This window comes from Lepidochelys kempii, chromosome 2, assembly GCF_965140285.1.
Source record: "Lepidochelys kempii isolate rLepKem1 chromosome 2, rLepKem1.hap1, whole genome shotgun sequence".
Classification (NCBI taxonomy): Eukaryota; Metazoa; Chordata; order Testudines; family Cheloniidae; genus Lepidochelys; species Lepidochelys kempii.
In genome coordinates this window covers 16127964-16155859 of record NC_136381.1, presented here as the reverse complement: position 1 = coordinate 16155859, position 27896 = coordinate 16127964, and the positions used below count along the sequence as shown (strand labels likewise).

General features: G+C 42.3%; 2 protein-coding genes across 3 annotated transcripts in view; one reads left to right on the top strand and one right to left on the bottom strand.

Annotated features, from left to right (window-relative positions):
- Positions 1 to 27896, top strand: part of TG (thyroglobulin) — a 204126-nt gene that overhangs the window by 123941 nt on the left and 52289 nt on the right. The gene's annotated exons all lie outside the window — the stretch shown is intronic.
- Positions 206 to 26858, bottom strand: SLA (Src like adaptor). 2 transcript variants are annotated; one of them, XM_073330073.2, is made up of 8 exons: positions 26681 to 26858; positions 21154 to 21247; positions 14533 to 14632; positions 10502 to 10588; positions 9056 to 9159; positions 7169 to 7300; positions 3825 to 3957; positions 206 to 2567 (listed from the first exon to the last, which is right to left on the bottom strand). In XM_073330073.2, the coding sequence occupies exons 2-8, from the start codon at positions 21230 to 21232 to the stop codon at positions 2348 to 2350; spliced, it is 855 nt and encodes a 284-aa protein (XP_073186174.1). In that variant the 5' UTR covers positions 21233 to 21247; positions 26681 to 26858; the 3' UTR covers positions 206 to 2347. The 2 variants fall into 2 exon arrangements, with proteins under 2 accessions (XP_073186174.1, XP_073186175.1); XM_073330074.2 differs by lacking the exons at positions 14533 to 14632; positions 26681 to 26858 and having other exon boundaries at positions 21154 to 21232.

The following is a 27896-nucleotide window of genomic DNA, read 5'->3' as shown; positions in this document are numbered from 1 at the left end:
AAACCGTAATTTAAAATGTAATTTGTCCCTTTCATTAGAATGAGTTTGACAGCTCACTACTGTACTGTAAATATTAAAATAGTTTCTTGAAATATTCACACACAAAGAGGGGCGTGTGCTAGTAAGCTAAGAGTGTGTGTTGTAATGCCTATATGCTAATGATCCCTCAGGTTACCCTAGACAACAAACTTAACATAGCGCTAAATAGCGATTACATTTTATTTCAATGGGAAATAAATACAAAGACGTGATTTAGAAAATGGTAATGCTTCACATATATGCTTCATTGGTTAAGAGCCGGACCCTTTAGTAGCAATATATTAGAGTGTACAAACATCTAGAGTTCCTGAGTCCATTTTGTTTTGTGGTGGTCACTATTTGTAAGTAAGTTACATTCACGTTTTAACGTTCCCAAATGTTTTTAATCAGACTATGGACTGTTTACATCGATCACTGTGAACTTTTATCACTAGTGTAGATGATCTGTTATAGGATCTAAAAAGTACAGACATACACAGATTGTGCTAAAAGACAAGTACAGAAGATATCCATAAAGGACCCAATTCTCCAGTGCTCCCTACCTTGGATAGTCATTTAGACCTATGCAGAGTGGCTGTATTAAATTAAAAAATCTCAATTCATGTACATGGGTACAGTTTTATTCCTACAGGTGTAAATGACTATCGGAAGCTGAAGGCACTGGAAAATCAGGGTTCAAAAGGCCAGATTGTGATCTCATTTACAGACATACAAAAAAAGACACAAATGCATCAGAAGATACTCTAGTCTATGATGGTTCAATCTATTGGTCACTAGATGGCTTTAGGTAATATCTAATTGCAGCTGTTCCCAAACTGTGGGTTGCAACCCCAAATGGGGTCGTGCCATCAGCTGATGGGGTCACAGCCATCCCTACTATGCAGAGGACTCCATTTTGATCTGCACAGCATGACCTTACATGTACAGCATGTGAGAGGTCACAATGCATGGAGAATGCCATTTTGCTCAGAGTGATTTCACGTGCACCATACATATGAGGTCACAGTGTGCAGAAGATGCAATTTTGTAGAGCAAAATGGTATCCTCTCTGTGGTGTGACCTCACATATGGTGTGTGTGCGGTCACGCTGTGTGGAGGACACCGTTTTGCTCTTCAAAATGGTATCCTCCATGCTGCCTGGGGTCCTGGCAGGAAATTCATTAAAATGGGGTTATGCAGTTAAAAAGTTTGGGAACCCCTCTCTTATTGCTATTTCATGTATCTTTTCAGAAAAGATGTTCAGAAAAAAAATCTCTTGTACCTGTTGCTGCTAAACTATTATATAGTTTAAAATAAAAAGCATTTAATATAAATATTATACATAAATATATGCAGCTTTCAAGAAATTAACTTGAAATCTGAGCACTTTCACACAAATTTCAGACATACTGCAACTCACTGTGACTGTAGGACCTAATCTGAACATATTTCACTTTAAAACCTTTGCTTCCTGGTATATATTACTAGATTGGGTCTGAGCAGCTGAATTCTACTCTGTTACAACCGTGTATCCACTTTGAAGCCATTTAGCTCACTGAGAAGAACAATTCCAAGATTACTCTGTCTTGTGATTTCACTTGGCATTGCCAGCAGCTGGGTTAAACCATTGCAAAGAGCAGGTTTGTTTTGTTTTTTTCGAAGACAACGAAATTCAGTCTAGATTCAGTGTCACCAAAGCAGTTCTTGGAAGCTAGATACCAGCTGCGTTTTAATTGTCTTTGGGGAGCCAGGGAGCTCCTGATTTCTCTGCAGCAGAAATGGAAATAACTTTGCATCCAAAAGAGAATAGCCTTATTTCTGAGAGTCTTCTAGTGATGCCGAAAAGGTGATGAACAGCAAACCCATCCTTTTCAAATAACACTATGTAATATTCTCTCTCGAGGATGGTGCCAACATAAGGCCTAGTATGAAGGCTCAAGTGAGTCTTAAGTGGTGCCCAAACCTTGCTCTGGCCCTTGGTGCAGTGATTTCACCTTTTGTTGAGTAGTCATTTGCTTCACTTTATCATTTTTTAGTTAGAGTTCCTCTCTCAACTTAAATTATAACCTGTGCATGAGCAAATTAAAGGTGCAGTGTGTTATTATTTACGTACAGAGTACTGAGACAGGTTGCTTTTTTTTAAGTATCTGGTTAACATTCAAAATACATACAAAGACAAAACCAGCATTAATTTTGGCTTCATTTCCTTCAATCTCCTCTTTGATCATCCGCTGGTATGCGTGTCTTTCAGCTGTGGTAGGACTGCCTGGTAATCATGGTTTGCTCTTACATCTCAGTTCTTTTTCTGTGGACTGCATCTGTCTCAGGTTCATTCTTCATAATATGTAGTTGGCAAATGGAGGGTACTCTTGCGTTTGCTTCCAGTGTATATGAGAGACTGGCTTTTTTTCTTTCTAGTACTCAGAAAAGAAGAGTTGTCCTCCCCTGCTAGGGAGATGTAAGAGGCGATACTTTCCCTGAGGCCATAGCTGAGACAGGAATCATCCATGGCCAGTGTGTTTTCTGGTTCTTCGTTACTTATCTGCAGCCTTAAAAAAAAAAAAGTTACGTATACTGGATTTACTAGTTTGTTAGTGCTACATGGTTGCATATAAGAAAACTCCTGGCTCACAGTTGATTGTGATCAATTCTGTGTCTCATCTGTTTCCTTAAATGTCCCTCATCACAGTAATATCTGAGCAACTTTGATATATATAAAATACAGAAAAAAAGAACGAAAATCTTTCTTTCCAGCTTGTAGGAGAAATAGCTTGAGTAGTGTATGGGTTTTGTCTGTGTGAGCAAGTGAATGAGGTTGTTTTGAGGAGAGGAGGGAGCTGCATAGCTTATTGAGAGAAGGTTAAATTGAAGAAATGAGTTGAGCATGTATTTCTAAAATGATTATTTCTGTATGGTCATTCTTATTTCTTGTGGGAGTAGCTTTCTCTGTCCAAGCCCAGCTCCATGCTTTCATGAGCCCCTCCCACACTGGTTGACAGCAGCACAAGTTAGGTGGATAGTAACTGCCTTGGTAGGATCTAGTTGTGGAGGGAGAGGTGATCTCTCAGGTGGCTAGATCTAGCTACAGGCAACTAGATTTGTAGGAAAGAGATCTCTACAGAGCATGCCTAGAGACGTGTTCTATGCTGAAAGGCTTGCTTTTTGTCTGATATTACCTACCTGAGCCGCTGGTGTGATGCCAAACTATCTCCCTCCTGAAACATGACCCTCTTTCTCCAGTTCCACTCATGGTTCTACAAATCCCATGGAGGGCTTTGAATATCATGAAAGGCATTCAACTGGGCTCTGTATTAAATTAGGAGCCCGTGCAGAGAGCTGAAATCTGGGATAATTTGTTCATGGTGGCCTGTGTTGCTGCAATTTGGGTAAACTGAAGCTTTTTCAGATTAAGTGGATTCATTCTTAGATATAGTAGGCCAGATTCTCAGCCAGTGTAAACTGTGTGTGTATGTCTTTACTGGGGAATATCCTTGGCAGACTTCATTGTCAACCACGTTACCCATAGGAGCCCTATATCTGCCAATAAGAACCCGTGGAGGCAGTTAAATGCAGCAAAATTTGCATCAGTGAACACTTAGACTGAAATGTTCAGTCACCTGAGAGATTTGGATGTCCAATTCCCCTGTTACAAAGCCTTCAGTGGCTTGGGAAATTTCAGCCTTAAGCCTTAATATTGACATCAGCAGAAGTGAATAGTTTCTTATTATTTTCTGTAATTGCAAGTATATATTTAACATGTTGAAAATAAGCATGTAGACTCAGATGCTGTATGGAAGATGTGGTACCTGTGAATGTTTTTCCAGTTGAAGTTTTTGTTCCTCATCACGACAGGCGGTTCTTGGTTCCTTGCTGCATTGTTGTTCGTGCACTGAGCAAGACAGGGTGTTGTAAGGGTACAGCACAGACCATCAGGTACCTCTGAATGAAGAAACCAATACAGGATGAGTTATCCAATATTGCGCAATAGCATCTCATTTGCCATCACCAATGTTTTCTTCACTAAATGTTCTTGGAGATGAGTGTGTGGTAAGTAGAATAGTCATTTAGACGCTGGACACTGTGGCATACAATTGTTGAATTACATTATGGCATACTGTGTTAGGTGGTTTTGTTCTTTGTTACTAGCTGTTTTATTGTAACATGCTGCTACTTATGTTTGAGCCTACTTGCTTACCACAGTTCTTACATTGCTATAACTCCAGTATAACTGCTGAGGGCATCAGACTTTCTAGAGCTAACTACACCCTTTCTATTAATGATAACACCCCTGAGCATAAGGCCATACGAGGCCTGTGCACAACTTATCTCCCACCTAAGCCCTATTTTGAGAGTGGTTGAACCTTGTGCTGGCTTTGGGCTCAGGGTGAATAGTAGCCACAGTGAGTAAAAAACAGATCTATTTGTGGCAATGATGGTATGCAGCTAAGTTCTCCATAAGCTGCACGGTCATGCAGCAGACTATCAAGGGCCACCCAGCCGGGGAGAGGTGCCCCTCCCCCAGCCCAGCCCAGCTCCACTGGAGCTGCTGGGGAGAGGAGCCCCACGTCCGGCTGGGCCCAGCCCAGCCTTGCCCCACCCCGCTGGAGCTGCTGGGGAGAGGAGCCCCTCCCCTGGCCCGGTCTAGATCCACCGGAGCTGCTGGGGAGAAGCACCTCTCCCCCGGGCCAGCCAAGCCTGCCGGAGCTGCTGCAGCCCAAAAGAGGTACCTCTCACCCAGCCCTGAGCTGCTGCGGCGAGAGAGGGTTGAGGGGAGTCCTCTCTCCCCGCCACAGCCCTGGGGCAGCCTGCATCCTTGGCCCCACCCCAGAGCTCGCACCCCCCTCCCACACCTCTACCCCAGCCCTGAGCCCCTTCCAGCATCCCAATCCCCTCATCTCTAGCCCCACCCCAGAGCCCGCACCCCTAGCCAGAGCCCTCTTTCCCCCCCCAGCACCCCAACCCTCTGCCCCAGCCCTGATCCCCCTCCCACACTCTGAACTCCTCGGCCCCATCCCCACCACACATCACCTCATATTGGTGCACATAACAAAATTCATTCTGCACATGGATGTAAAAAATTAGAGGGAATATTGGTGCAGTAAAGTGCATTGGGGCAGAATTGATTGAAATATACACATGGCAAGTTGATAACTATGCCGTATTCTTGAAGCTTAGTTCTATTCCTAATTAGGTTCCTGTTTGAGAAGAGCACATACAGGATTCTAGCACAGTTTAAATGTGTATAATGAGGCTTTTGATTTAGTTATATTCTTAAAGTGTTGGTATTCAGAAGCACCTTGTATCACATAGCTTGTTGAGGTTATGTAGAAGGATGTGGACTCTGACTGGGTATATCAGACAAAAGAGGGGTGTTGATTTGGAGAAATAGAGCCGGATTTTGCACTGCCTTGCCATTTGCATAGTCACTTACACCTCACTGAGGTATTTGTATGGCATCCATTACTTTACTCCTCATCATCGTTAATGCATTTAGCCTCCCAAAACCCTTGTGGGAAGGGAAGGACTGTTATTCCCCCTTTCATAGGTGGGCACCTGAGGCATAGAGAGACTGACTTCCCCAATGTCTCACAAAAAAATTGTGGGAGACCAGGGATTTGAATGTTGGTCTTCCTGGTCCTAGGCCAGTGCATTCACCATTAGGGCACAACATGGGTGTAAAATGCTACCATTCTGACTGGGTAGTACTTCCACCTACTCTGCTCTCACTCTGCACTGCTGTACATGATTATGCAAAAGACAAAGCGGCAGACAATCAGGTCCATCATGTGTAACTTACCCAACCAAAGCATCAACACATGTTCACCACATGTGAATACTGTAAAATATTCCAATGTACAAAGTAGAGCTGCCCCTTGACTGCTCTAACCTGTGCTAATGAATAGCACTATGTAATTGGTAAATTCTGGGGTTTTTTCCATACACTTATTTCACTATCAATTTTATATATTCTCAGAGAGGCGAAAGTCATTCAGAGACAAAATGTTGATCATTGCCATCCAGATGTTATGGATTATAAAGTTTCAGATTCTCATGTCCTTTCTTTACAGAAATATTTTTTTTTAAAAAAGGGAAAAATCAACTAACTAAAACATTTCAGAAAAGAGATTAGTATCCTGTCAAGTTTATTACTGCTTCCTTCCACAGACTGGTCTAAAAAATTCCTTTTATCACATTACTACATCAACATACAAGTCATTAAACAGAACATTTTCCTTCCTTTCTTAAAAGTAGGCTTTTTGGCCTACACACAGTATTTCAATTTGGCCAGCATTATGCAAATATTGTGGCTTCACACCTTTTAAATGATTTCATTGTTGTTATTAATTGAAAGACTAGAACCATTTATTCTTCACAAGTATGGTGTGATTAGTTTATTCCAGTCCTTCTTCCTCTTTCATTTTAAACCTTTCTGGTTTTCATATGATGTCATTGCAGCACTTACTTAACTGTGGTATTTGATATAAGACTACTTTCTGATCTGAGTTGCACTGACATAAATCTGGAGTAACTCCATTAAAACCAAAGTAGTTTCTCTGGACTGACATCAGTAAAACTGAGATCAGAATTTAGTCCATAATGATTACACAAACTTTGAGGTCTTAGGCCATATTTGCTCTGAGTTACAGTAATATAAATCCAGAACTAAGCAGCTAAGGCAATAACAGAGAAACTGACTAATTTTCCCAGCATGCACTGATACAAACAAGGTTGTGTAGTATGGTAGGTGTGAACAAGCTAATACAGTTGACACATCATTCCAGGGGGGAAACGCTGTTGTGGTGCTACATTGAACAGTGTTAGCTGTAACCATTATCAGAGTCTCGTTTCATTTAACATGGCTTTGTCTATCTGTACTGCCTGTACTCAGCTGAGCTATAGTCTTTCTTTCTGCTGGATTAATAGTGGAGGAACGGGGGAGATATGAATTGAGGTATGAAGTGAAGTAAAAAAAAATACAGTGGGCAGAAGCCAAATTTCTCTTATTAATTATTATTTATTTTGTACTACAGTAACACCTAAGATCCTGAGTCATGTCTCAGGACCCCCCTGTGCCATGCACTGCATGATATCTTACAGTTGCTGGTGGAACCTATTGTGTTCCTGCAGTTACAAGTCTCAAGGGACTTACCTGAATAGTGATTCACAAGGTCCTCAAGGCACTGAAATGTTTGCCGTGGAGAGATGTAATACCAGTTATTCGGCAAGCGGAAGATCCTGTAATGTTTCACTTGCCTGTGCCGGACTGACAAGGAATATAATCCTGCAGAAAGCGGAGAACCAAATGACATCAAGTAGTCACAATCCTAGGAAAACAAAGGCTCATTTCACAGACCTCTGTGGATGCTGACTAAAGCCAGAGCAGCTCTGAAATGTGGTACCACAGTAACAGGTGTGCCCTGGAAGAATCTGAAAAAGGTGAAATGACCTTTCTGATTTATAGATCTCAGATCTAGAGAGATGGAGCAGTGGGTCAGCAGTTACAGCCTTAAATCCCTGAAGGTGAGTGAGTCATTCTAAAGCTCCAACAATTTTTCCTTTATGCTTGTTGGTAGGATTTTCAAAAGGGCCCAAAAAAGTTAGATTGGAATGAGAGTCCTTAGGAACTTTTGAAAATCCCCACCTGTTTGTTTTTTATTTAATTTCTTCCCCTTGCTGTCTTTCCATGGAGCTCTGAGAATTTTTTCACATTTAATTCTTCACCCTGCACTTGTTGGAAACTCTATATTGGAGCCATGTGAGCAGGAGGACTACTATGGACACTCCCTTTGAAACCCATTAATACCATTCCTTAACAGGCCAGAGGGGGCCCTATTCTATTCATGTTCTTCTACTGTGCCCATCACCCTGCACCTTGCAAAGTTAAAAATATGCAAGGTGACTCAGTAAAGTTTGTTCACCATCCTTCCCTCTGGGTGTGAAACTTCTGTGTGTTTGTAAAATGAAAACACTTTGTGTTGCTATCAAACTTATAAATGAGCTACTCATTTGTGAGGAGGGAAGGGACCGAATGTTAAGAAGGAAGAGTACACTCATTAGAACTGAAGCTGGGAATTGCTGAGAGGCGATTTAAATTCAGGCTGGATGAAAAATTTCCAAAGAGTGTTTTGTCAAAAACCTAATTTACTGTCAAAATGTTTCACAAAGAGTCTGGTTTGAGGAAAACTCTGATGCTTTGTCAAAAACACACACATAAAAAGTGAAAAACTGTGCTCCCCAGCCAGACTACATCTCCCATGAAATACTATGGTCAGGGACACCTTGATGCATTGCTCAGCAAAAGAGGAGACCATTGTGCATCATGGGAGATGTAGTCCAGCCAGGGAGCCGAGCCTACAGAGGAGAATGAAGGTGTGAGATACCCACATAACAACTCCCCTGAGGCACCACCCAAATCAATGTTTTTTGGGTTTTGGCTGAAATGTTTTAGGTTTTAATTTTTTGACAAAAAGTTTAAATTTTCCTTAGGGGATGAGCCCATTTTCTGACCAACCAGTCTGGTGATGGAAGGATGGTCAGAAGAAAATGTCAAGTGTTTAGTTTAAAACAAAACAACCACACATCTAAATAAGAAGTGTGTTTAGTTACTCTTTATGTATTTTACGCTCCTTTCCACCCCCACCCCCAACCTTTGTGCATCTTTGTGGACTGTGGCAAAGGGTGGGACCCTTTTGCCCATCCTTTGGGTCTTCCTCTCTGTTTGAAATGCCTTGTGACCTTGGGGCATTTTGGGTGCTACAACCCAAATAAACAATGTTTAAATGTTTTGTATGTGCCAGTGATTAGGGAACTCTCCAAAGCCGTAGTTTTCCATGTTTCCAGCACTGCTTGTTATGTAGGTGATTGCTGAAGATGTTGCACTGTGCAATATGTTGGGTTTTTTTATTACATATGGTTTAGAATTCTGGACTGATGTGTGTGAAGTGAAAAAGGCAGAGAATTAAGAGCTATGGAAAGCCCAGTTGAAAGGAGATGTCGCAGTCTGAGATGGGCAGGGGGGAATGTTATGTTTTCTCACCTTTCCTGGTTTCGCTCTCTCTAATCATGAAGGAGCCAACCTTGGTGTCAGGAAGCTGTAGAAGTTCCTCTGCTTTTTCTCTTCCCAGCCCTTCAAATAACCAACTGTGAAACAGGAAAAGAAGTTCTAAAATGACATGGATGAGAAAGAGAGCAGCGTGTGGCCCTTAAAGTGCAAGACTAGCTAGAAAAGTGACTGCAAAAATGACACTGTAACCTTCTGCAGTTGCTTTCTTAACTATTCCCAGGATTATTTCTCAGTTTATGGGGTAAATCTGCTCTTCTCACTCATGCCAGTACTTTCATTAAGAATGGCCCTATAAGAAAGGGAAAAACCCTTCAAGCTTGATTAATTTGAAACACTAACATTTACTAGTGTTAAACAAAGTCACTGAGTTTAAATAACTAAACCTCTTATTGTTGTGAGTCATTACCCACATTTATTAATCCATGGACAAAGGTGTAATTATTCTGCATATGCTAGGTCAGATTCTGATCTCACTTTACTCTGGTTTTACACCAGTCTAATTCAGTGGGCTTTACCGGAGGGAGAGTAGAACCGGGCATGCCGATTTTCTCTACCACCTACTGTCAGGTATCTAATACCTTCGGTAGGAGGCTTCAGCACATGCTTAGCTATAAGCATGGGCTAATTCCCATTGAAGTCAATAGAATTTAAGGACATGCCTAAAGTTAAGCAGGTAAAATGCTTTGCTAAATAGTGACAGACTTAGGCAGATGCTTTAATGGATTTCCTCAGTTGGGGCTGAGGGCAGTAACCAACCTCTGAACCTTCAGTATCTATTCTAATGTGCAGGGATTCACTTCTTGAATGATCTCATTAGCCTTTTGAAGTTTCCCTTTTATTCTAGTTGGTCTGTTTTTCATATGAACTCCAGTTTTGTCTCAAACTGAGTTTTCCTTCACCAGGGGGGAATTCACCCCTGTGCAGAAGACCAGCCCAGGGACCCACTCAAGCCACATTGTCTTAATTGAGACTTAAATAGTGCATAGGCCTTGTGCATAGCAGTGAATTTCACCTGAGTTCTTATAAGTTGGATCTTTTTATCAGTATCTTAAAATTCGAGATGTGCCCAAAACTCGCAGCTTGAATCCAGAAGTGGATCAGAAGTTTTTCTGCGTGTTTGGAACTGGAGTTTTGCTTTGCTAAAAACAGCTGCTAAATTTAGATCTGGATTGAAATATCCCCAAAGTGAAAAGAAATTCAGATGTAGATATTTAATTCAGGTCATCTCTGCTTGACGTAGATTTTCCTAGCAGACTGCTGCTGGTGGTGGTGGTGGTAGTCGTTGTTATTATACTATTTGGATTATGATAGTACTTAGGGCCCCTAATTAAGGATGAAATGTTGATACTATAAACTATGGTATGTGTGAAATAGCAGCACCTGTAGTTTTGGAATGCTGTGGAGAAAGCATGTACTCACCCATGGTAAACTTTTGCTACGCATTTTCCTGGAATGTAGTTTTCTCGACCTGTAGTGAGGGAATGGACTCTCCACCAACCTCCTTCACTGTCAAAGCAAGAAGATGAGTGTGGTCAAATGTGTTTGGGGAGCCTGCCTTCATTTTAGAAACATGCTAAGGCAGAAAATGGGCTAACATGCAATATTTGTTAACTAATCTGAGTAATCAGAAACACACGCATAGATCTACGTTTCTTTTGTTCACATTATTTCATCTTCTAAATCTCACTGTTTGCTGCATTATTGTTTAAATTGGTCACAGAAATAAGCTAAATATTAAACAATAAATTTGTTCCATTTGCTGCTTAAGTAGTGAAACCTATTCCTGTAGTCAAAAATAAGTTTCCCATATTGAACATCTTTATTACAGCTAGAAACAGAGCATTAGTAAAGTCTAGTTGGAGATTGGATTTACAGTCTAATAGGACTGATTTACAGCCCACTGTTGTCAGTGGGAATCTTTTCATTTACTTCAATGAACTGCAGGTCAGGCACTGACGAATAGGACGGCCTGGTGGCTGAAGCAATAGAACTGGGAGTCGAGACACCTGAGTTCTTTTCCCGGCTCTTCATCAAACTTTCTTTGTGATCTTGGGCAAATCACTTAGGCCAGGTCCACGCTACCAACCTATATCAGTGTAACTACTGAAAAATCCATAGCCCTGAGCGAAACAGTTAAACCAACCTATCCTGCCACATAGACGGTGCTATGTCAGTGGGAGAGTGTCTCCCGTTGACATAGCTACCGCCTCTCAGGGAGGTGGATTAACTGTGATGACAGGAGAAGCTCTCCCGGGACGTACAGCATGTCCACTAATGTGCTACTGCAGCACAGCTGCAGCGCTGTACATGAAGACAAGCCCTCACTTACCTGTGTTTCAGTTTCCCCATCTGTTAGAAGGCAACAGCGATATTACTTCTCACGGGGATGGTGTGAAGCTTAAGTCATTAATGGAAGGGGTTACAGATATGATAATAACCGTTGTTTTCCCCCCTTGTTTTCTGAGGTTTTGTATCTCTATTGCAACTGTGAACTGCATGCAATTTGAAAGTTCTTTTAGAAGGTTCATCACAGTGCTTAGAGTGAAAATCAGCATTGGGCTCTGCCTTGCTGTGTAAATCAGCATCACTCTGTTGAAATCAGCAGAGATGTGCCAGTTTACACCAGCCTAGGATCCAGCCCTGAGTGTGTATGCTGAGAGTGAATAGAACCCACTGAGAATAAGAAAGAGGTTCCAGTTTTTGGCATTCTTGTTACTGTCACGGGTGAGCAACAGTGATGGCAAACCTCAGAAGGTTCAGTTTGGTTCAGTAACCCTGCCCCGAACTCGATAATTACCTGCATCACCCAACTCTGTCAATAAGGGCTGGAAATCTCAAGGCTGCAGGGTTTTAGTGTGTGAAATCTTTGGGATATCCTGTTTCTACGTGAGGTAAAACATACCATGAGAATAACTTTACTCGTGGTATTTTCACATATCCTCTTATTATCCAGTTAGGCAAGAATAATTAAAAAATACCCCCTCAGTCTCAAAACCTTGCCCAGAAAAAAGTCTCTCCTGAGTAGACTCCTATTTCTTCTTTTATCCAAACTAGGACCTCCACCCTGAGTTAACTCTGCCCCTAATGAATGATGTCCAGGGAGTGAGCGGACTGTGAGGGGCTCTAAGAGGTTGGGGTCTGTCTCATAGTGCATTTTCCAACTGGACCCCAGCTTGCTCTTGATGAGCCAGTTCTGGCTGGGGGAATTCTGCCTTGAACCTTCTCACCCAATCCAAGGAAGATAGTTTTCAGCAGAGTCAGTTGTTGTGGTTTCTTCTCTCTTCCTGCCCCAGTCTCCTCAACAAGCTAATCTCTCTCTCACCCCTGCATAAGTTCCTCAACCCATAGTTCCTGGCTCTTACCTCAGAGCCTTTTGATAATAGGACTTCTTGCAGTCTCCCTTCTGTCCATTTTTGTTTCTGGGAGCAGTTCCTCCCAACAGTAGCTCCAGCCTCCGGGAGGTATGGCAGTGCCCTCCATTTCCTGCTCCTCCTTTGATGAGGATCAGCCAGTTAAGCTGGAGGTCTTTTTCCAGGTGCAGTGGGCAAGGGTAATCAGCCAGCCAGTAAGTCAACTGCTGGCCTCTGACCTCCACGGAATGGTATTCCTTATATCTTCACAGGGGCCAATCTGGCACTGCTTACCTAACACTGTTAACCATCTCCAGTTACTAGTGATCATTACAGGTAATCTATTCTGAGTAGATTCTGTGTTTTGTATTGCTGCCCTGACTCATGCAGATGATTACCAGCAATGTTTTGAGTTCCAAGTGAGTGTGGTGATTTCAGCATTATTCCTTGTGAACTGTCTCTCCTTTACAGAGTTGTTTGAATAAAAGGCTTAGAAAAATATCATAACAGGAGCAATGTGTGCAGCATAGAACGGTTGAGTTTGACCTGGCAGCTCTCCTGTCACTGCTGCTCTAACCAACCTAGCGTCTCTCCTTTTCTTTCCCGGAGAGGTGTATTTCTCGAATGACCTGAGAGAGACTGTACCTCCTGCTATTGTATGCATACCCATAGCTCTCATTGACATCCACACATACCCCAGCGGGGAGAATAGATCTTCAGTTTAGGAGAGTTGTGCCTATTTGCACAGAACATTGCAAGGTTTTTTTCTGCACTATACCTGAATCAAAACAGGAAGAGAACTTTCCATTTAATGCTTACTTCGGCACTTGTTGATCAGTACATAACAGACAAACATACAAACAAAAATATGTGCTACGTGTATCTTGTTTTCAAAGTTCCATATTAACAGTTAGACTGTACTATATACTATATGAAGCATATGTACAGTGTGTATATATATATGGGCAGGATCCTTAGCTGATCTAAATCAGCATAGCTATTTTGGGCTGGAATCTCCAGTCTGCTAAGACCATTTAGCACTATTTACACAATGATGGACAATTGCCCTTATGTAGGGAAACATTCTAGCATCAGAAAGCTGGTGGAAGCTCTTCCACCTGCTATGCCAGGGTCCCTCCCCTGATATGCCCTTCTCCTTATGGGACATCCAGGGTAGGGCATGATCCAGATGGGGAATGGTTGACAGAGCACCACGACCCAGATCCTCCACTGTTGTAAGGTCCTTTGTACCACTCATGAAAGTTAGAGGAGACTGGTTACTTCTCTAATTTTTGTCAGGACTGGGTGGACAAAGATCAAGGAGCCACAGCCAAGTTCCTCTGGCTGCTACTCTCCACTACTTGTGAAATATGGGCATAGCGGATCATCAGGATTATTGACTTCAGTTTACTCCAGCTGAGGATCTGGCTCTATATGTCTTTGTGTGTGGGACGAACTGTCTGTATGTCTGTAATACATTAGGGAAGGGTCAGAATGGGACCTGTAAGTCTGCATCCCTCAGAATTCTGAGAAAGTGATGAGTAGGATCTGGATCCAGATCTGAAATTCATGGCTCAGGGTAATCTCTATCTGAGGGTCCAAACAGGCGTCTAAAGTCCAAAGACCTTCAACCTATGGGAAAAGTTTGGTAAAGGATAAAGAATTTTTTCCTTCCCAACTCTAAAATAGGTTCAATTTGGTTAAGTACTCAAATGCCTATCCAAAGCTGAATTGGTCTCATGCAAGTAATCCCATTTTATATCCTGCAGGATGAGCCCACATTTTAGAACTGGGCCCTGTTGACTCAGCACCTGGAATTTCCCATTGCTCAATCCTGTGAGGTGCTGGTGGCCTGAGTTACCAGTGGGAGTTAAGCACTCGCAGAATCGAGCTCTATGTGAGTGCCTGAAAGGAGGCGCTCCATCTGGAACTGCACATTGAGCAATAAGCAGCTTTCCCAGCAACAATAGGCCTTGAACGTTCTCCTGTTCAATAGAAACAAAAACCACAGCATTCGTCTAGCATCAAATGCATAAACCAGAAGCTGTTCCCTATCTCACATCAGCTGTATCAGGGTTAATTTAAAAAGGAACAACTTACTCTGATATCACACGTAGTTTTTCTCCTGTGTGAAAAATTGGCTGGCTTATATCTGGGGAGGGATAATCACAGAGGACAGCAAGGATATCGCTCTCCTGACCTAGGGAAAAGATGAAAATGTAATTTTTTAAAGGATTATAAAATTCATAGCTAGGGTGGATGTCTTCAGAAAGTCACCCTCAAAACCTACTGTACACCAGTATGAACAGGAGCACCTGTAAGTTTGTAGATCTTTATTTACTTCTAGTTAGCCAAAACCTTCTGCAGACTGACCTTGTTTAATAATTACCATATGGAAAGAAGAGACTCAGTCTGAAAGTAGCAAAATGAATAAATATGCATAGTATTAGGAAATGGCCTCCTTTGAATAATACCATCATGCATGAATGGCTTAAACTACAATATGAGTAATGCTGATGATCAGGTGTATTATATTAGATAAAGGGATCTTTCATTGCGTTATGTCTTTACTAATACTTTCAAAGGTACAAAAATAGATTCCTTAAGTGTAGTAAGATGGGGAACTTTTCATAAAATAATAGGAAACCAGAAAATCAGTGTCTCCTTCCTATTACGTTTATGGTTTGTTACTAGACTGAGTAACTAATGGGCTGCATGGCGCTCCTACCCCCCCACACTGCAGCTGTCGTGGTGATGGAAGAGAGGCTTTTTCATTTTAAAAAAAGGAAAAGTAAATTCGTGTGGTTTCCTCATTCACACACAAACATAGTTCTGAGAACTGAGGTCAGAAAGGAGGAAGTTTGGGAGGAACGTCCTGCACCAGTCCAGAATTGCATTGCAAGTGAAGCAGGAACTGAATTTACGCTCTGCAAGTGTTCACATCTTCACAGGGCTGAACCCAAAATGTACCAAGCTTCTACAGCTCCCAGTGAGAGGCTTCTCAGGGCTTCCTAGGATCAAACTCTTACTGGGGATCTTTCTGCACACAGTGCTGATATGGGGATTGATGCGCTGGCTTCTTCCAACATACCCCAGAGTTCAGGTTTCCTGAGTGGTGGAAATTCTGCATGGAGAAAGGTTGTGACAGTGGAAGGCAACTGCAGTGCCCTCTACTGAGGGGCCTGGAGCCAGCCAGAAAAGCACTAAGAGGTGGGGAGAGAGCGGCATGGTACATTGTGACTTCCATTGGGGCCCTGGTGGTAATTTAAAATTGCTCTTTGGCAAAATACCTGGCGAGGGTGATGATGGTGCAAACACTACCTGCTCCCCTCCCCTAACCCGGGTCTTAGCAGCCTCTGCTGGGTTCTGGCAGGGACAATTTGTGCCCATTTGCTGTAATGGGGATTGCCTCAAAACCAGTGTAAATTACAGCTACTGACCATATTTTCAAATAATGTGATGTGACAGTATTCTTTATTTAACAACGACAGACTCCGCTCCCTGGCCTGTGGCGCGCTTGCTGTCTCAGTTCAACTTTGCACAGAAAGGGATTACAAGAAACAAAGTGCATTACGGGAATGGAAAAGGAAGGTCACAAGAGTGTGCGCTCGCACACACACCTGCATGCACACACATACTTCCGGCTAGGTCTGTTTCTTTCTAATTCCTCTTTAGATAATTTTTAACCCACACAATGTATTAAAATCTGGGGCCAGCATCATGAACCAAGGCCAGGAGGGAGTTGGGCTGGCAATACCACTCTGCAAATAATCCTTCGTAATAATGACAATTAATAATATTAATGGAAGGCGAACCAAAAGTAGTGGGCTTTGAGGAAGAGGGATTTGAAGGAGCTGAGAGAGGTTATTCTTGTTCTTATACTTATATTACTGAGGCTGGTGGGTGGGGTACCTTGCTGGATTGAAAATAATTGAAAAAATCAATAATTTCTACATCAGTTTTGGATGGATACTTGTTCTCACACCAGAGCCCAGGGGAGAGATGATCTGTTTAGTGGATATATATTTAGGGGATGCTTCAGCAAAGGACAGATTGCCGTTCTATAAGAGTTTGGCCCTGTAAACCGTCGCGTTTGGAAGTAGCCCTGTTAGGCAGTTAGGAGCAGTAAGGTTTCTTAAGGATAACCTTAGGTTCTGCACAAGGATTCTTCTGCATAGGGACTTGCAGAGTCAAGCTCTAAAGGAGGAATGAATTGATCAACATGTTGCATGTGTGTAAATGGTGTCAGAAGCTTCTCGTGCCAGTACCAATGAGTTAAGTGGGATGGGTTCCCCAGGATGTGCTCTTGGATCAACTCCCAGGTTTTAGCCTAGTGTAGTATGCTTGATATATTGTATAATTTTAAAATGATACTAAGAGCTGAATGGGCCTCGGGTGACCAGATAGGAAGTGTAAGAAATCAGGACAGGGATGGGGGTTAATAGGTGCCTATATAAGAAAAATCCCCCAAAATCGGGACTGTCCCTATATAGCTGGGACATCTGGTCATCCTAAATTGGCCTCAAATTACCTTTCTGTTATGCAGCAGAAGTTCACAAATCCCGATGTCTGTGAAAGGCTGCCTTGTACATTAGTCTTACAAGACCTGACTTAGTGTATATAGTGCATAATGTAGAATCCTCTTCAGGAATGGCAGAGAAATCATAGAATCATAGAATATCAGGGTTGGAAGGGACCTCAGGAGGTCATCTAATCCAACCCCCTGCTCAAAGCAGGACCAATCCCCAACTAAATAAATGCAAGGAGATAAATTATAGGGAAGAATACACTGATACACTGAAAAATGCATGCTGCTGCCCTGAACTACCAAAGCAAAGTGACAAGTGACAGTTCCAAATTAAATGGCATTTGCTTAAACTGGTTGCATTTTATGAAAGTATCTTAGTATCACATTTGAAAATCATGAAGCTATTCATGCAAGGTTTAGTTTCCATACTGAGATATGTAGTGGAAAACTAACTGTTCTTATCAGCCCTTCTCGCTTGCTTACGTGGTGGCCTGCATTCTGCTATGCACCAGGGGTGTGTTACTTTGTCTCTAGGCTGCAGGATCTGTACTTATCTGACATACTCTTTTGTCTTCACAAAAAGAAAAGGAGGACTTGTGGCACCTTAGAGACTAACCAATTTATTTGTCTTCTGTTTTTGTTTCAATTTTGCACATTAATTTGCTAGTTCTGAACCGGGGGGTGTGATCATAGCACCAGCTACATCCTTTTAAAGTGCATGTGTTTACACTAGAGATGGTACAAAATAACCTAATTTATCTGAACCCTCCCAGCTGCCCCCCCTATTTCACAAACATTGGGATTCCATTTAAAATGAAATCTGGATCCAAACCTTCCTGGGTTTTGGTTTTGCAAAACCAAAATCACTCTTGGGTTTGCCAGTGGCTAATTCAAAAACTGGTACTTCAATGCAGGGACCATACAACCCATGCTTCTGCCCCTAATCCAAGCTCTGAAGGGATCTGATACATTTGGCCCAGCCCCACCCAAAAAGCTTTTGGTTATGTCAAACTAAAACCTGAGTGAGATTTTTGAAACCCATCCTTTCCTTAGCAGTTTGTTAGTTATATAAGAAGTCTCTAAAATGGAACAGTCCATCAGTTACAAAGAGAAAATCTAAGAACAGTTATTTCCACTGAATCAGGTGCTCTCTCTACAGTATTTATGCCCGAATACATGGTGCATGATTGTTTTAGATACCTATATCCAATGTTCCCTCTAATTTTTGACAGACCATGTGCACAAAAAATTTCTTCTGTGCAAATTTTTGTGCGTGCAGTGTTTCACTGTGTGCACGGGGTTTAGGATCTGTGTGCACACACGCACACAGCTTAGAGGGAACAGTGCCTATATCCCCTAGATGTCTTGTGAGGCATGAAGCTAAAGATGAAATATGTTAGGTTACGTCTATACTGTAGCTGGCAGTCAGCCTCCCAGGCCGGGTAAATGGATTCATGCTATCAGGGCTCCAGGTAGCACACTAGAAATAGTTGTGCGGATGTTGTGGCACCAGCTTTGGTTAGTCACGCAAGCTTGGATCCACCCGACCCCCGGCTCCTAGCTTGGGTGGCTAGCCCAAGGCTTAGCCAATTCTGCAATGGCCACACCGCTATTTTTAGCAGGCTAGCCTAAGCCCCACTAGCACAGGTATGTGGTCCCAGGCTGGGAGACTTATTTCCAGCCGTAGCATAGTCATATCCTTACCTTGCTCAATAAGGACTATCTTGTGACTTGCACTATGCACCCATATATGGAAGTAAGGGGGCATAATACCTGTAACACCGATGCATTGGTTACCTAGACACTGGGGCTACCTACACACCAGCAGATTTCCTCTCTGAAGTAAGTGGGCAGGAAGGGGCAAAGAATGGGCAAAGCCTGGGTCCCACACACAGTTGCCAACTTTCGCCTGGTAAATTAGCACCCCGACTTTCACAATAAGCCAAAAATCAAGCTAATCCCATTTCAAAACAAGGCCAAAACAAACCAATCCCTAAGAATGCCAACACTCTATGTGACTCGATCCCCCTGGTGTGCGGTCTGGGACTGTGGTGGGCCCGCTGTGCACCCCTGACTCTCTCTCTCCGCCCCCCGCCCCCGCTTGCCAGAAGCCGATCAACAAAAAGAAGCAACAAGCCAAAAACTAGTCAACAAGCAATTCACAAGCCAATGAAGCCAAAAACAGTCCCAATTTCAGCATTTTTTCACGGGTTTGGCACACCCACACCCTTGCTTTCTGGCTGGCACAGCTCAGTTGGCAACATCCTGCTGGCACAGGTTGGAGGAAGCAGGGGAAGAATTGTGACTCAGAGGTGCCTGCTAGAGTAATGCCACTTACGCAATACCCCTAGCTTAGTGCTGTGCTTAAAATACAAGATCCTCTGTTGCTTGCGCATTGAGCAGCACTAAAGCTGGGGGCGGAGGGAAAGTGTAGGGGTATGACCTGAGTGCAGGTCCGAATAGGAGGGAAAACTAAGGCTCAGAAGACAAAGGTTATCACCTCAGAACAGCTAGTCAGACTCAAAGTAACGGTCCACTTTGCCTTTCCTTCCTCTTCAGTGTTCTTTCCTTCACCCTTCTGTTTCATTCCTTCCGTTTCAGCATCACTGGTGTCTTGTTGAAATGAGCCAGGATGAAACATTTTTTCCAAAGTATTAAAAATGTTATAAAATTGTGGACCGAATCCTGAAACCCTTTACTCCATTAAAACACCGACTGAGGGAGAAATTCAGTTTTTGGCAATGTGAATTTATTGTCTGAAAGATGCTGGATTGCCAGCCATAGAGACTAAGGGCCTGGTCCAATGCCTGTTTCGGTTAATGGAAGATTGCTGTTGACTTCCATGGGCATTGGATCAAGCCCTAAAGTCCTGGGTGTATCCACCGAACAAGTACAGCATGGTCAATAACAATGCAAACTTCACTGCCCTACCTATTCAGTGTTCCCCAATGCCAGCCTGAAAGGGCCGTGATTATGAGAGAAAGAATAGGTCATTTTTCAAGGCCATTCAGTTCTTGCTTTCTGTTGGGAAGACCAACAAGGGCACTGAATGGAAGTTGGACACCTCTGCAAAGAACTGGACTGGGACTGTCACCTCATTTCACACAGACCACGAACCCAGTCATCTGACAGTAACAACTTTCAGTAAGTATCAGTCTAAACTGGATTTGAACTGGGGACCTTCCTCCTTATGCCATTACCAATCCCCGAGCTGCTCAGCTTCCCAAAACGTCGATACTTTAGACGTGCTGGTTCTTGGCTTGTGCTAAAAATAGTGCTGGAGCTTCTGCCCCTCTTGGCCAGATTGATCCCTTGCCCCGAGGAAGAACTGGCACATAGTTGGGCCATCCTCGGAGAAGCCCTGGGAAAGGAGTATGACTCAGAGTCATATTTGTTTCCCCTACTCTCTTTTTGCACCTGAGGGGGGTGTAATTTTCTGCATCCCTCTATAAGACTAGCTTACTTCCCCCTTGTGCCAGCTGGCCGGCACATTGTGGCATGTTAGCTCTGCCCATTCCTCACCTACTTGCCTGTGGTGTGGAGTAGCAATGCCACGAGTCTCTTCCCCCTCCCACCTGGACTCACAATCCAGGCTGCATAGTGGGAGGCCTTATACATTTTTTTCCCTGTGGGTCTACGTAGGGCCAGTTGACAACCTAACCCCCACCCCACCCCCTTTGGTAGCTGCCGTCCTTGAAATGTGTCATTGCTTCATATAACTTTTAGCAGCATGGAAAGTTGGCTGCATATTAATTTTGGTGCAAATGTTTGAAATGATCAGTGTGAGTGCAGAATTATTATTATTAGGATTCCCAGATTGGGATTAAAACCAACAAAACCTGAGCAAAGCAAAATGTGGGAATAGGTTTTGTAAAACATGCACAGGAAATACCCGAAATGTGCAATTTCTTGTTTATGGAGAAGATCCGGGCCTCCTGAATTGTGGGAAGCTCATCACAAAGAGTGCTACTAAAGGGCAATTGTTTTTAAAAATTAATTTTTTAAAAAATTACTCCTAGAGAATGAGTTCTAACTCACCTAAAAGTAAACACCTTATACTGTACACCTCCGGTCTTGCATAGCACACTCAAGCATACTTTTTCATATGTCAGACCAGTGAATAAAAATGCATATATGAATGTACCATGGGCTTCCAGTAACTTTTTTCCTCAAAGAAATTAAAAAGTGCTTACCAGTTTGGGGTGGCACATTTATTTCTGCCGAGGCTCTTGTTGTTTTCATAGTATTTCCCATTGCTCTCTTTATTTTCATCAATGCACTTCAGAACTAAAACAAAGGAGACATAAAAAGGGGATTCAGGATAGCACCCACTGTGCCAATGCATAAAAATGACCCAATTTCAGACTCTCAAGTTTTTATATAGTTGGCTTTTGAAAGCTGATGTTTTACATGCATGTTTTACATGCATCTATTTGCAAAACTCTCACCACTTCGGTGCTTTTATCAGGGGAATAGCAGAAAACCACAACTAGGGAAGTTGCTAAGAAGTACTGTACAAAGCAAAAGTTTCCATTACCACTACCTTAGCATAATAGGAAGTCAGAGCTAAACGGTGAATATATACTCATGTATTTTCTGTTTGTATGTACTTCTCAACATTTGGAGTTCTGAAGTGATGAAGCAATTGATTAGATTGACGTATCTGTTGTCAAAGCTGGCTTTGATGTTTCATTGCCAAGTACAGGAAGAATTGTTTTGCAGTTTCCTTTTGACGCAATTCTGGTCTTGCTGTAGGTGCTCAAAGAAATTTAAAAAAAAAAAAGAAAAGAAAAAAAGAATGGCTCAAAAATTTTCTGATTCTGAAAGGTCCCATAGTAACATAGGAATTGCCAAACTGGACGAAACCAGGATCCATCTAGTCCAGTATCTTGTCTTGTCAGTACAAAATGCTTAAGAGGAAGATGCATGAAACACTGCAGTGAGCAGTTATGGAACTTGGCTGTAGAAAAAGTTCCTTCTAACCCCTATATAGAAAGTTCCTTTGTGACCTGTTATAAGAACCTACCTAGAACTGAATAGAATAGAACCACCATTAGTCAGACGTTGGCTTATGTTACAGCCTAGTTTCACAGTCAGAATCGTTAAGTAATGCCTTGTTTAAAATAGAACAAAACAAAATGTCCTGACACCATTACCTAAAATCAGATGATTTTTATCTCTTTCCGGCTGTTAATCTGAGAAACTGACAGGATTGGCCCTAACAAAATCCTAAGCACAGTGCCTACTGTATTTACCAAACAGTCTGTGAACTGTGCAGAAAAAGCTGATTTCATTGATCTTATCTACATTAGGTATTTCAAAGACACCTTAAATCTTGGGGCCACAGTCTGCTGACCATACTCACAATCGGCTAGATTTAGATAATCTCTCATTTTGACCAGAAATTCCGTTCTCCCTCTCAGATTTTGACCAGAAATTCCATTCTGCTCCTGAGAGTCCTTCTCAGTGAAAGTTTCATTGAAATTGATATGTTTCCACTAAAAGTTTCAGTTTTGACACATCAACATTTTCCAACAAAAGACGTCAAAAAATTCCCGGCAAGCTCTACTCCTAAATCACTTAGACCCTAATGAAAATTTTACCCTACATCTTTAAACATATGAAAACTTTTTAGTCTCATGACTCTCATTCACTTCAGTGGGAGTTATGTTGCTTAAACCCCACATTAAGATATGTAGAGTGTTCTTGAATGTTCAGGTTTACAAATTTTGGAAATGAAAACTGTTCACTTGAGCTGTATGTAAGACTTTTGTGCATAGCGACGAATATACCTCTTGAATATAATGTGCACATTAGGCAACTGTATATTCTGCTGAAACTAAGAACATATGGCCAGTTTCTGCATCCTTCTTAGAATCTCAGAAATGTAGGACTGGAAGAGACATTGCTAGGTCCTCTAGTCCAGTCCCCTGCACTGAGGCAAGACTAAGTACTCTGTAGACCATTCCTGACAGGGGTTTATTTAATCTGGTCTTAAAAACCTCCGAAGATGGAGATTTCACAGCCTCCCTAGATAATTAACTACCAGGGCTTAACTACCCTTACAGTCATAATTTTTTTCCTAATGTCTAACCTAAATCTCCCTTACTTCAGTTTAAGCCCATTACTTCATGTCCTGTACTCAGTGGGTAAGGAGAACAATTTATCAACCTCTGTTTTATAACAACCTGTTACGTATTTGAAGACTTATCATATCCTCCCTCGGTCTTCTCTTCTCCAGACTAAACAAACCCAATTTTCTCAATCTTTCCTCATCAGTCATGTTTTCTAGACCCTTAATCATTTTTATTGCTCTCCTCTGGACTCTCTCCAATTTGTCCCCATTTTTCCTGAGATGTGATGCTCAGTTGAGGCCTTATCAGTGCTGAGTAGAATGAAAGAATTACTTCTCATGTCTTGCTAACAAAAGTCCTGCTAATACAGTCCAGAATGATGTTTGGTTTTTTTGCAGCAGTATTACATTGTTGACTCTCATTTAGTTTGTCATCCACTATAACTTCCAGATCCTTTTGTGCAGTACTTCTTCCTAGGCAGTCATTTCCCATTTTGTATTTGTGCAATTGATTATTCCTCCTAGTTTTCAAATTATTCCACGAGTAGCCCTTCTGAGATCAGTGGGACTACTCACCTATTCAGGTAACTGCTCAGTGAGGCTAAAGTTGGCAGAACCTGGCATTTAGAAAACTAAGAAGTTCTGAACGTAAAGTTTTGTGCATTCATGCAATTAGAGCTAGGTTTTTATGTCACTACAGCAACTTTTTACAATATATCTCAGTGACATTTTCCATGTTAAATTTCACTGCCACTAATGACAGTTGTTTTAAAATAAATAAATAATTTGGGAAGTGAGTGAAAAGTTATGACTCTTTCCCACAATTCACTTATCCAAAGTGCAAAGTGCAGCCCTTGGATTTCAGTTCATTTGGCACACAATATAGTTTGCCGTTATGCACTTATCCAGAGTAACGGCACATTTTGTGCACTTCGGGGCATGTTCCAAAGCTCCTCTTTCCTCCTAGGCATTTGAAAATGGGAAGGGAGCTGTTCAGAGGGGACGTGTTTGTGTTTTCAAATTGCTCCTGGATTGTACCGCAGCTCCCAAGTTGTATTTTTAAGTAAGTTCAAGGGAGTCCAGAGTATATGGGTAGCAGCCTTATGTAGTATTTCATTCATCTAAATCAGTGGTTCCCAAACTTGTTCTGCCACTTGTGCAGGGAAAGCCCCTGGCGGGCCGGGCCAGTTTGTTTACCTGCTGTGTCCGCAGGTTCGGCCGATCGTGGCTCCCAGTGGCTGCGGTTCGCTTCTCCAGGCCAATGGGAGCTGCTGGAAGTGGCGCGGGCTGAGGGACGTACTGGTCACCACTTCCAGCAGCTCCCATTGGCCTGGAGCAGTGAACCGTGGCCACTGGGAGCCACGATCGGCCGAACCTGCGGACACGGCAGGTAAACAAACCGGCCCGGCCTGCCAGGGGCTTTCCCTGCACAAGCGGCGGAACAAGTTTGGGAACCAGTGATCTAAATAAAGGGTGGTAGACATGGTTCTTCAGTACATAAATGGATTGTGCAGATAAATAGTATGTACTTACAAACAGTGCGCTGCATCAAGATATAATAAGCTAAGCTATTTTTCCTGAATTTTGCATATAACATACACCACTAGAAGACAGGCAGAAAATTGCATAGCAGCACATATTGTGGCCTTATGGATGAGCAGATTCTCTGTCATCTAACTAAATGCCTATGAAACTGTAATTGTTTAGCTGAAATTCACCCGAGAGTGGAGAGTCTACTTCAGACATTTTGTACCATGTAAACCCTGTGTAAGCTTGGTACATGGGCAGAGCAAACACACAGGGTTCCATCCCCTATGTGCTATGTTGGCAGGTTTCTATGCCCGTCTCAAAAAGGATGGCACAGAGAGGCCTACTGGATGTAGGGTAAGGCGCGATTATAGAAGCTATGCTTACATGGCTCCAATGGGCCAATATCCTCCATAGGGAAGTGGAGTTGCTGGAGCTGCTATTTAGGAACAGGACTGGGAGGACCTCCTGGGTCATCAAGTTGTCCCCTGCTATTGTAGGCAACCCTGTCAGATGGTCCTGTTCATAACCTGTTCAAACTCTTGTATTAATCTCATTTCAACCCATAGGCATGGTAGCCACTGAGGTGCTGCACTGATGCCACTTAGTCTGTCTGCAGGTCTAGGAGTGGCTTTCCCCACACAGAGACCAATTACTCAGGCTCTAATGGGAAAGTTTGAATTTCACCATAAGAGCTGCATTTTCAGTCCCATAGCATTCCTTACATCTGCAAATAATTGTGGCCACAATTTTCTGAAAGCGCAATTCAGGTTGCTTTGGCATTTTGCTTCTTGATTGCACCCACAGCTCAGGTATTTAAAGACCTACGACCCCGATCCTGCAGTTAGCTCTCCGTATGGTGCCAAACAGAGCACCTTTGACTTCAGCAGGGCTCTGTACAGGCACAGGGGTCAGGCCATATCGAGCTCATTGAAGGACTCGGGACTTCACAACCTAAATTGTGGGCCCAAATAATTGTGAGCACAGTTTTGTACCAAATATTTGCAACTGCAGAAATGGATCTAAATTTGGCTCAAAATATATGTACCATTCGGTTTTTTTCACAAACAGTATCTATTTTTAAGACAATGTCATGTTGGGGTACTTCAATTAGTGTTGCATATCTGAAAGTAGTCTGCTTTTTCCCAGAGATTTTTCAAAGATATATTCAGAATGCCCAAGAGATATTGCCCAAAGCAAGAACATGACTAATCCCAGTTCTCCAAGGAAGTTGCTTACAACGAGCACATTTCAAATGAAGAATTCCATGGTTCATCATTTATAATATGCTGGGTGTTTTTTCTCCATTAACTGCTTATTAAACCCCTGCATCTGCAAAGAAGTAATCATGGAAAGTGTATTGCTAAATCCCACACATCTTTGGGAAACATAGGGGAGTGTGTCACTTTTATTCAGCACACTCATTCCATAACAAATACATTTGAAACAACACATTTTACTAGTTTGCACAAATGGTGAAATCCAAGTACCATGCAAAACACAGAGAAACCTCATTTGTGAATCCCTGACAATTTGAGTTTAAGAAATGAACCTGCTGTTATATCTGTGGTGTTTCTCATAGGTTATCGCATGCAAACGTTTGCTTCACCATTGGCCATCTGTCTGCCTCTCTCATTTTATTTTAAGATTTTTTCATAGAAATATATAATTTACGCTCATTTCATGTTTCAGAGTAACAGCCATGTTAGTCTGTATTCGCAAAAAGAAAAGGAGTACTTGTGGCACCGTAGAGACTAACCAATTTATTTGAGCATAAGCTTTCATGAGCTACAGCTCACTTCATCGGATGCAACTTTATGCATCTGATGAAGTGAGCTGTAGCTCACGAAAGCTTATGCTCAAATAAATTGGTTAGTCTCTAAGGTGCCACAAGTACTCCTTTTCTTTTTGCTCAGTTCATGTTTACAAACACCAGCAAGGAGAGGGACTAGATGATCCAATGGACCTTTTGCATCTCTCTCTTTGATGGCTTTTTATATTTAAAGTCCAAATCCTGCACTGGTTACTGGGACAAAACTGCCTTTAGCTTGAATAAGGACTGGAAGGTTTGGCCCAGTACGTAGAGAATGCTATCCTGAAAGCATCAGAGGAATGATTACCTTTAAATGCTGAGCATGGTATTCCACTTTGCAGGATGTTTCACGAAAGGAGCAGGCATGATGGAGTTTTCATGTTGCTTGCAGTATCTAACTGATCAGGTCGAGAAGCAGCCAGCCTAATGAGAGTGTTGTGAACTTCACCCTATCATGTAGAACGGCACTTGCCAAACAGGCCACATACTTCCTCTGAGAGAAATAAGGAAGGCATGAAGTGTTTGCAACAGATGTGGTTCCTGTTGCTTTCAAGGTGTCAGTGACACTTTTTCTGTGGGCTGTGGAAAACAGGGAGGTTTTGAGTATTTAACACGAGGGTCTGTTTGATCACATAATGAAAATGATCAAAATAATCTGTTTTTTATGCTAGTTATACATAAAGTGCTGTTCTTGTTTTCTTAATGCATTTATCCAATACAGTTCAACCTCCAAAGCCTATAGCTTGTTTTCTGTAAGGTTCTGCCTTTTCTTGATCTGCAGTTTGGGAGGCTGAAACACAAAGCTCTGCCCAAGATCAGATGCTGAGTCTCGCTCCAGCCAGACTATATCCCAAGACCCTCCTTTATTCTCAGCCTTTTGGTCCAAACACTAGCCCACTCCTATTGCAAAATATTTAATGTTTTTGAGCAGACTACAACACATAAACAAGGATGAACAAAAGCCTGTACATAGAGCACCTTCTCATTTCAATGTCTCAGACTGCATTATACCAAGTAATTAACTAAACCTCAGAACACCTCTGTTGTGCTCAGTTTTATCCCTATGTCTCAGAGGGAGAAACTGAGGCACAAAGCTATCAAATGACCTGCTCAAGATCACTCAGCGAACCCATAGTAAAGGCTTATACATAAAAGTCTGTAGGTTATTCAAGGTAGCTTAATATACCCATTGTTTTTATGACCAGCGTGGGTTCTGAAATGTTAACGTCATGTGGCAGGATTAAAAAAACCATGCTAGAGTTCAGCTGTTGATTAATGTTTCAGCCTTAGAATTGCTGCAGGTTAGAAGTTAATTGTCGAGCCATGACACTTAATGAGATGGAAAAGCTCAACAGCCTTAGAAGCTGTTCGATAGGATATATTGCAACCAAGAGAGAGTGGTTAAGTTTCCCTGGTAGCAGGTTGTGCCAAAACTGTGAACCACAGTAATTAGAGGAGAGTTTCCTTATTTTTATGTGCTATGCTAGTGGTTGTTACCTTGAACAGAGGGTAAAGGAGTGGAA

Coding starts and splice junctions, on each gene's coding strand:
- SLA (XM_073330073.2), bottom strand. CDS start 21,232: ATGAAAATAAAGAGAGCAATGGGAAATACTATGAAAACAACAAGAGCC. Junction 7,301..9,055: donor AGAGAGCGAAACCAGGAAAG/GTGAGAAAACAT, acceptor CGCTTTCTGCAG/GATTATATTCCTTGTCAGTC. Junction 2,568..3,824: donor AACTGGAAAAACATTCACAG/GTACCACATCTT, acceptor TTTTTTTTTAAG/GCTGCAGATAAGTAACGAAG.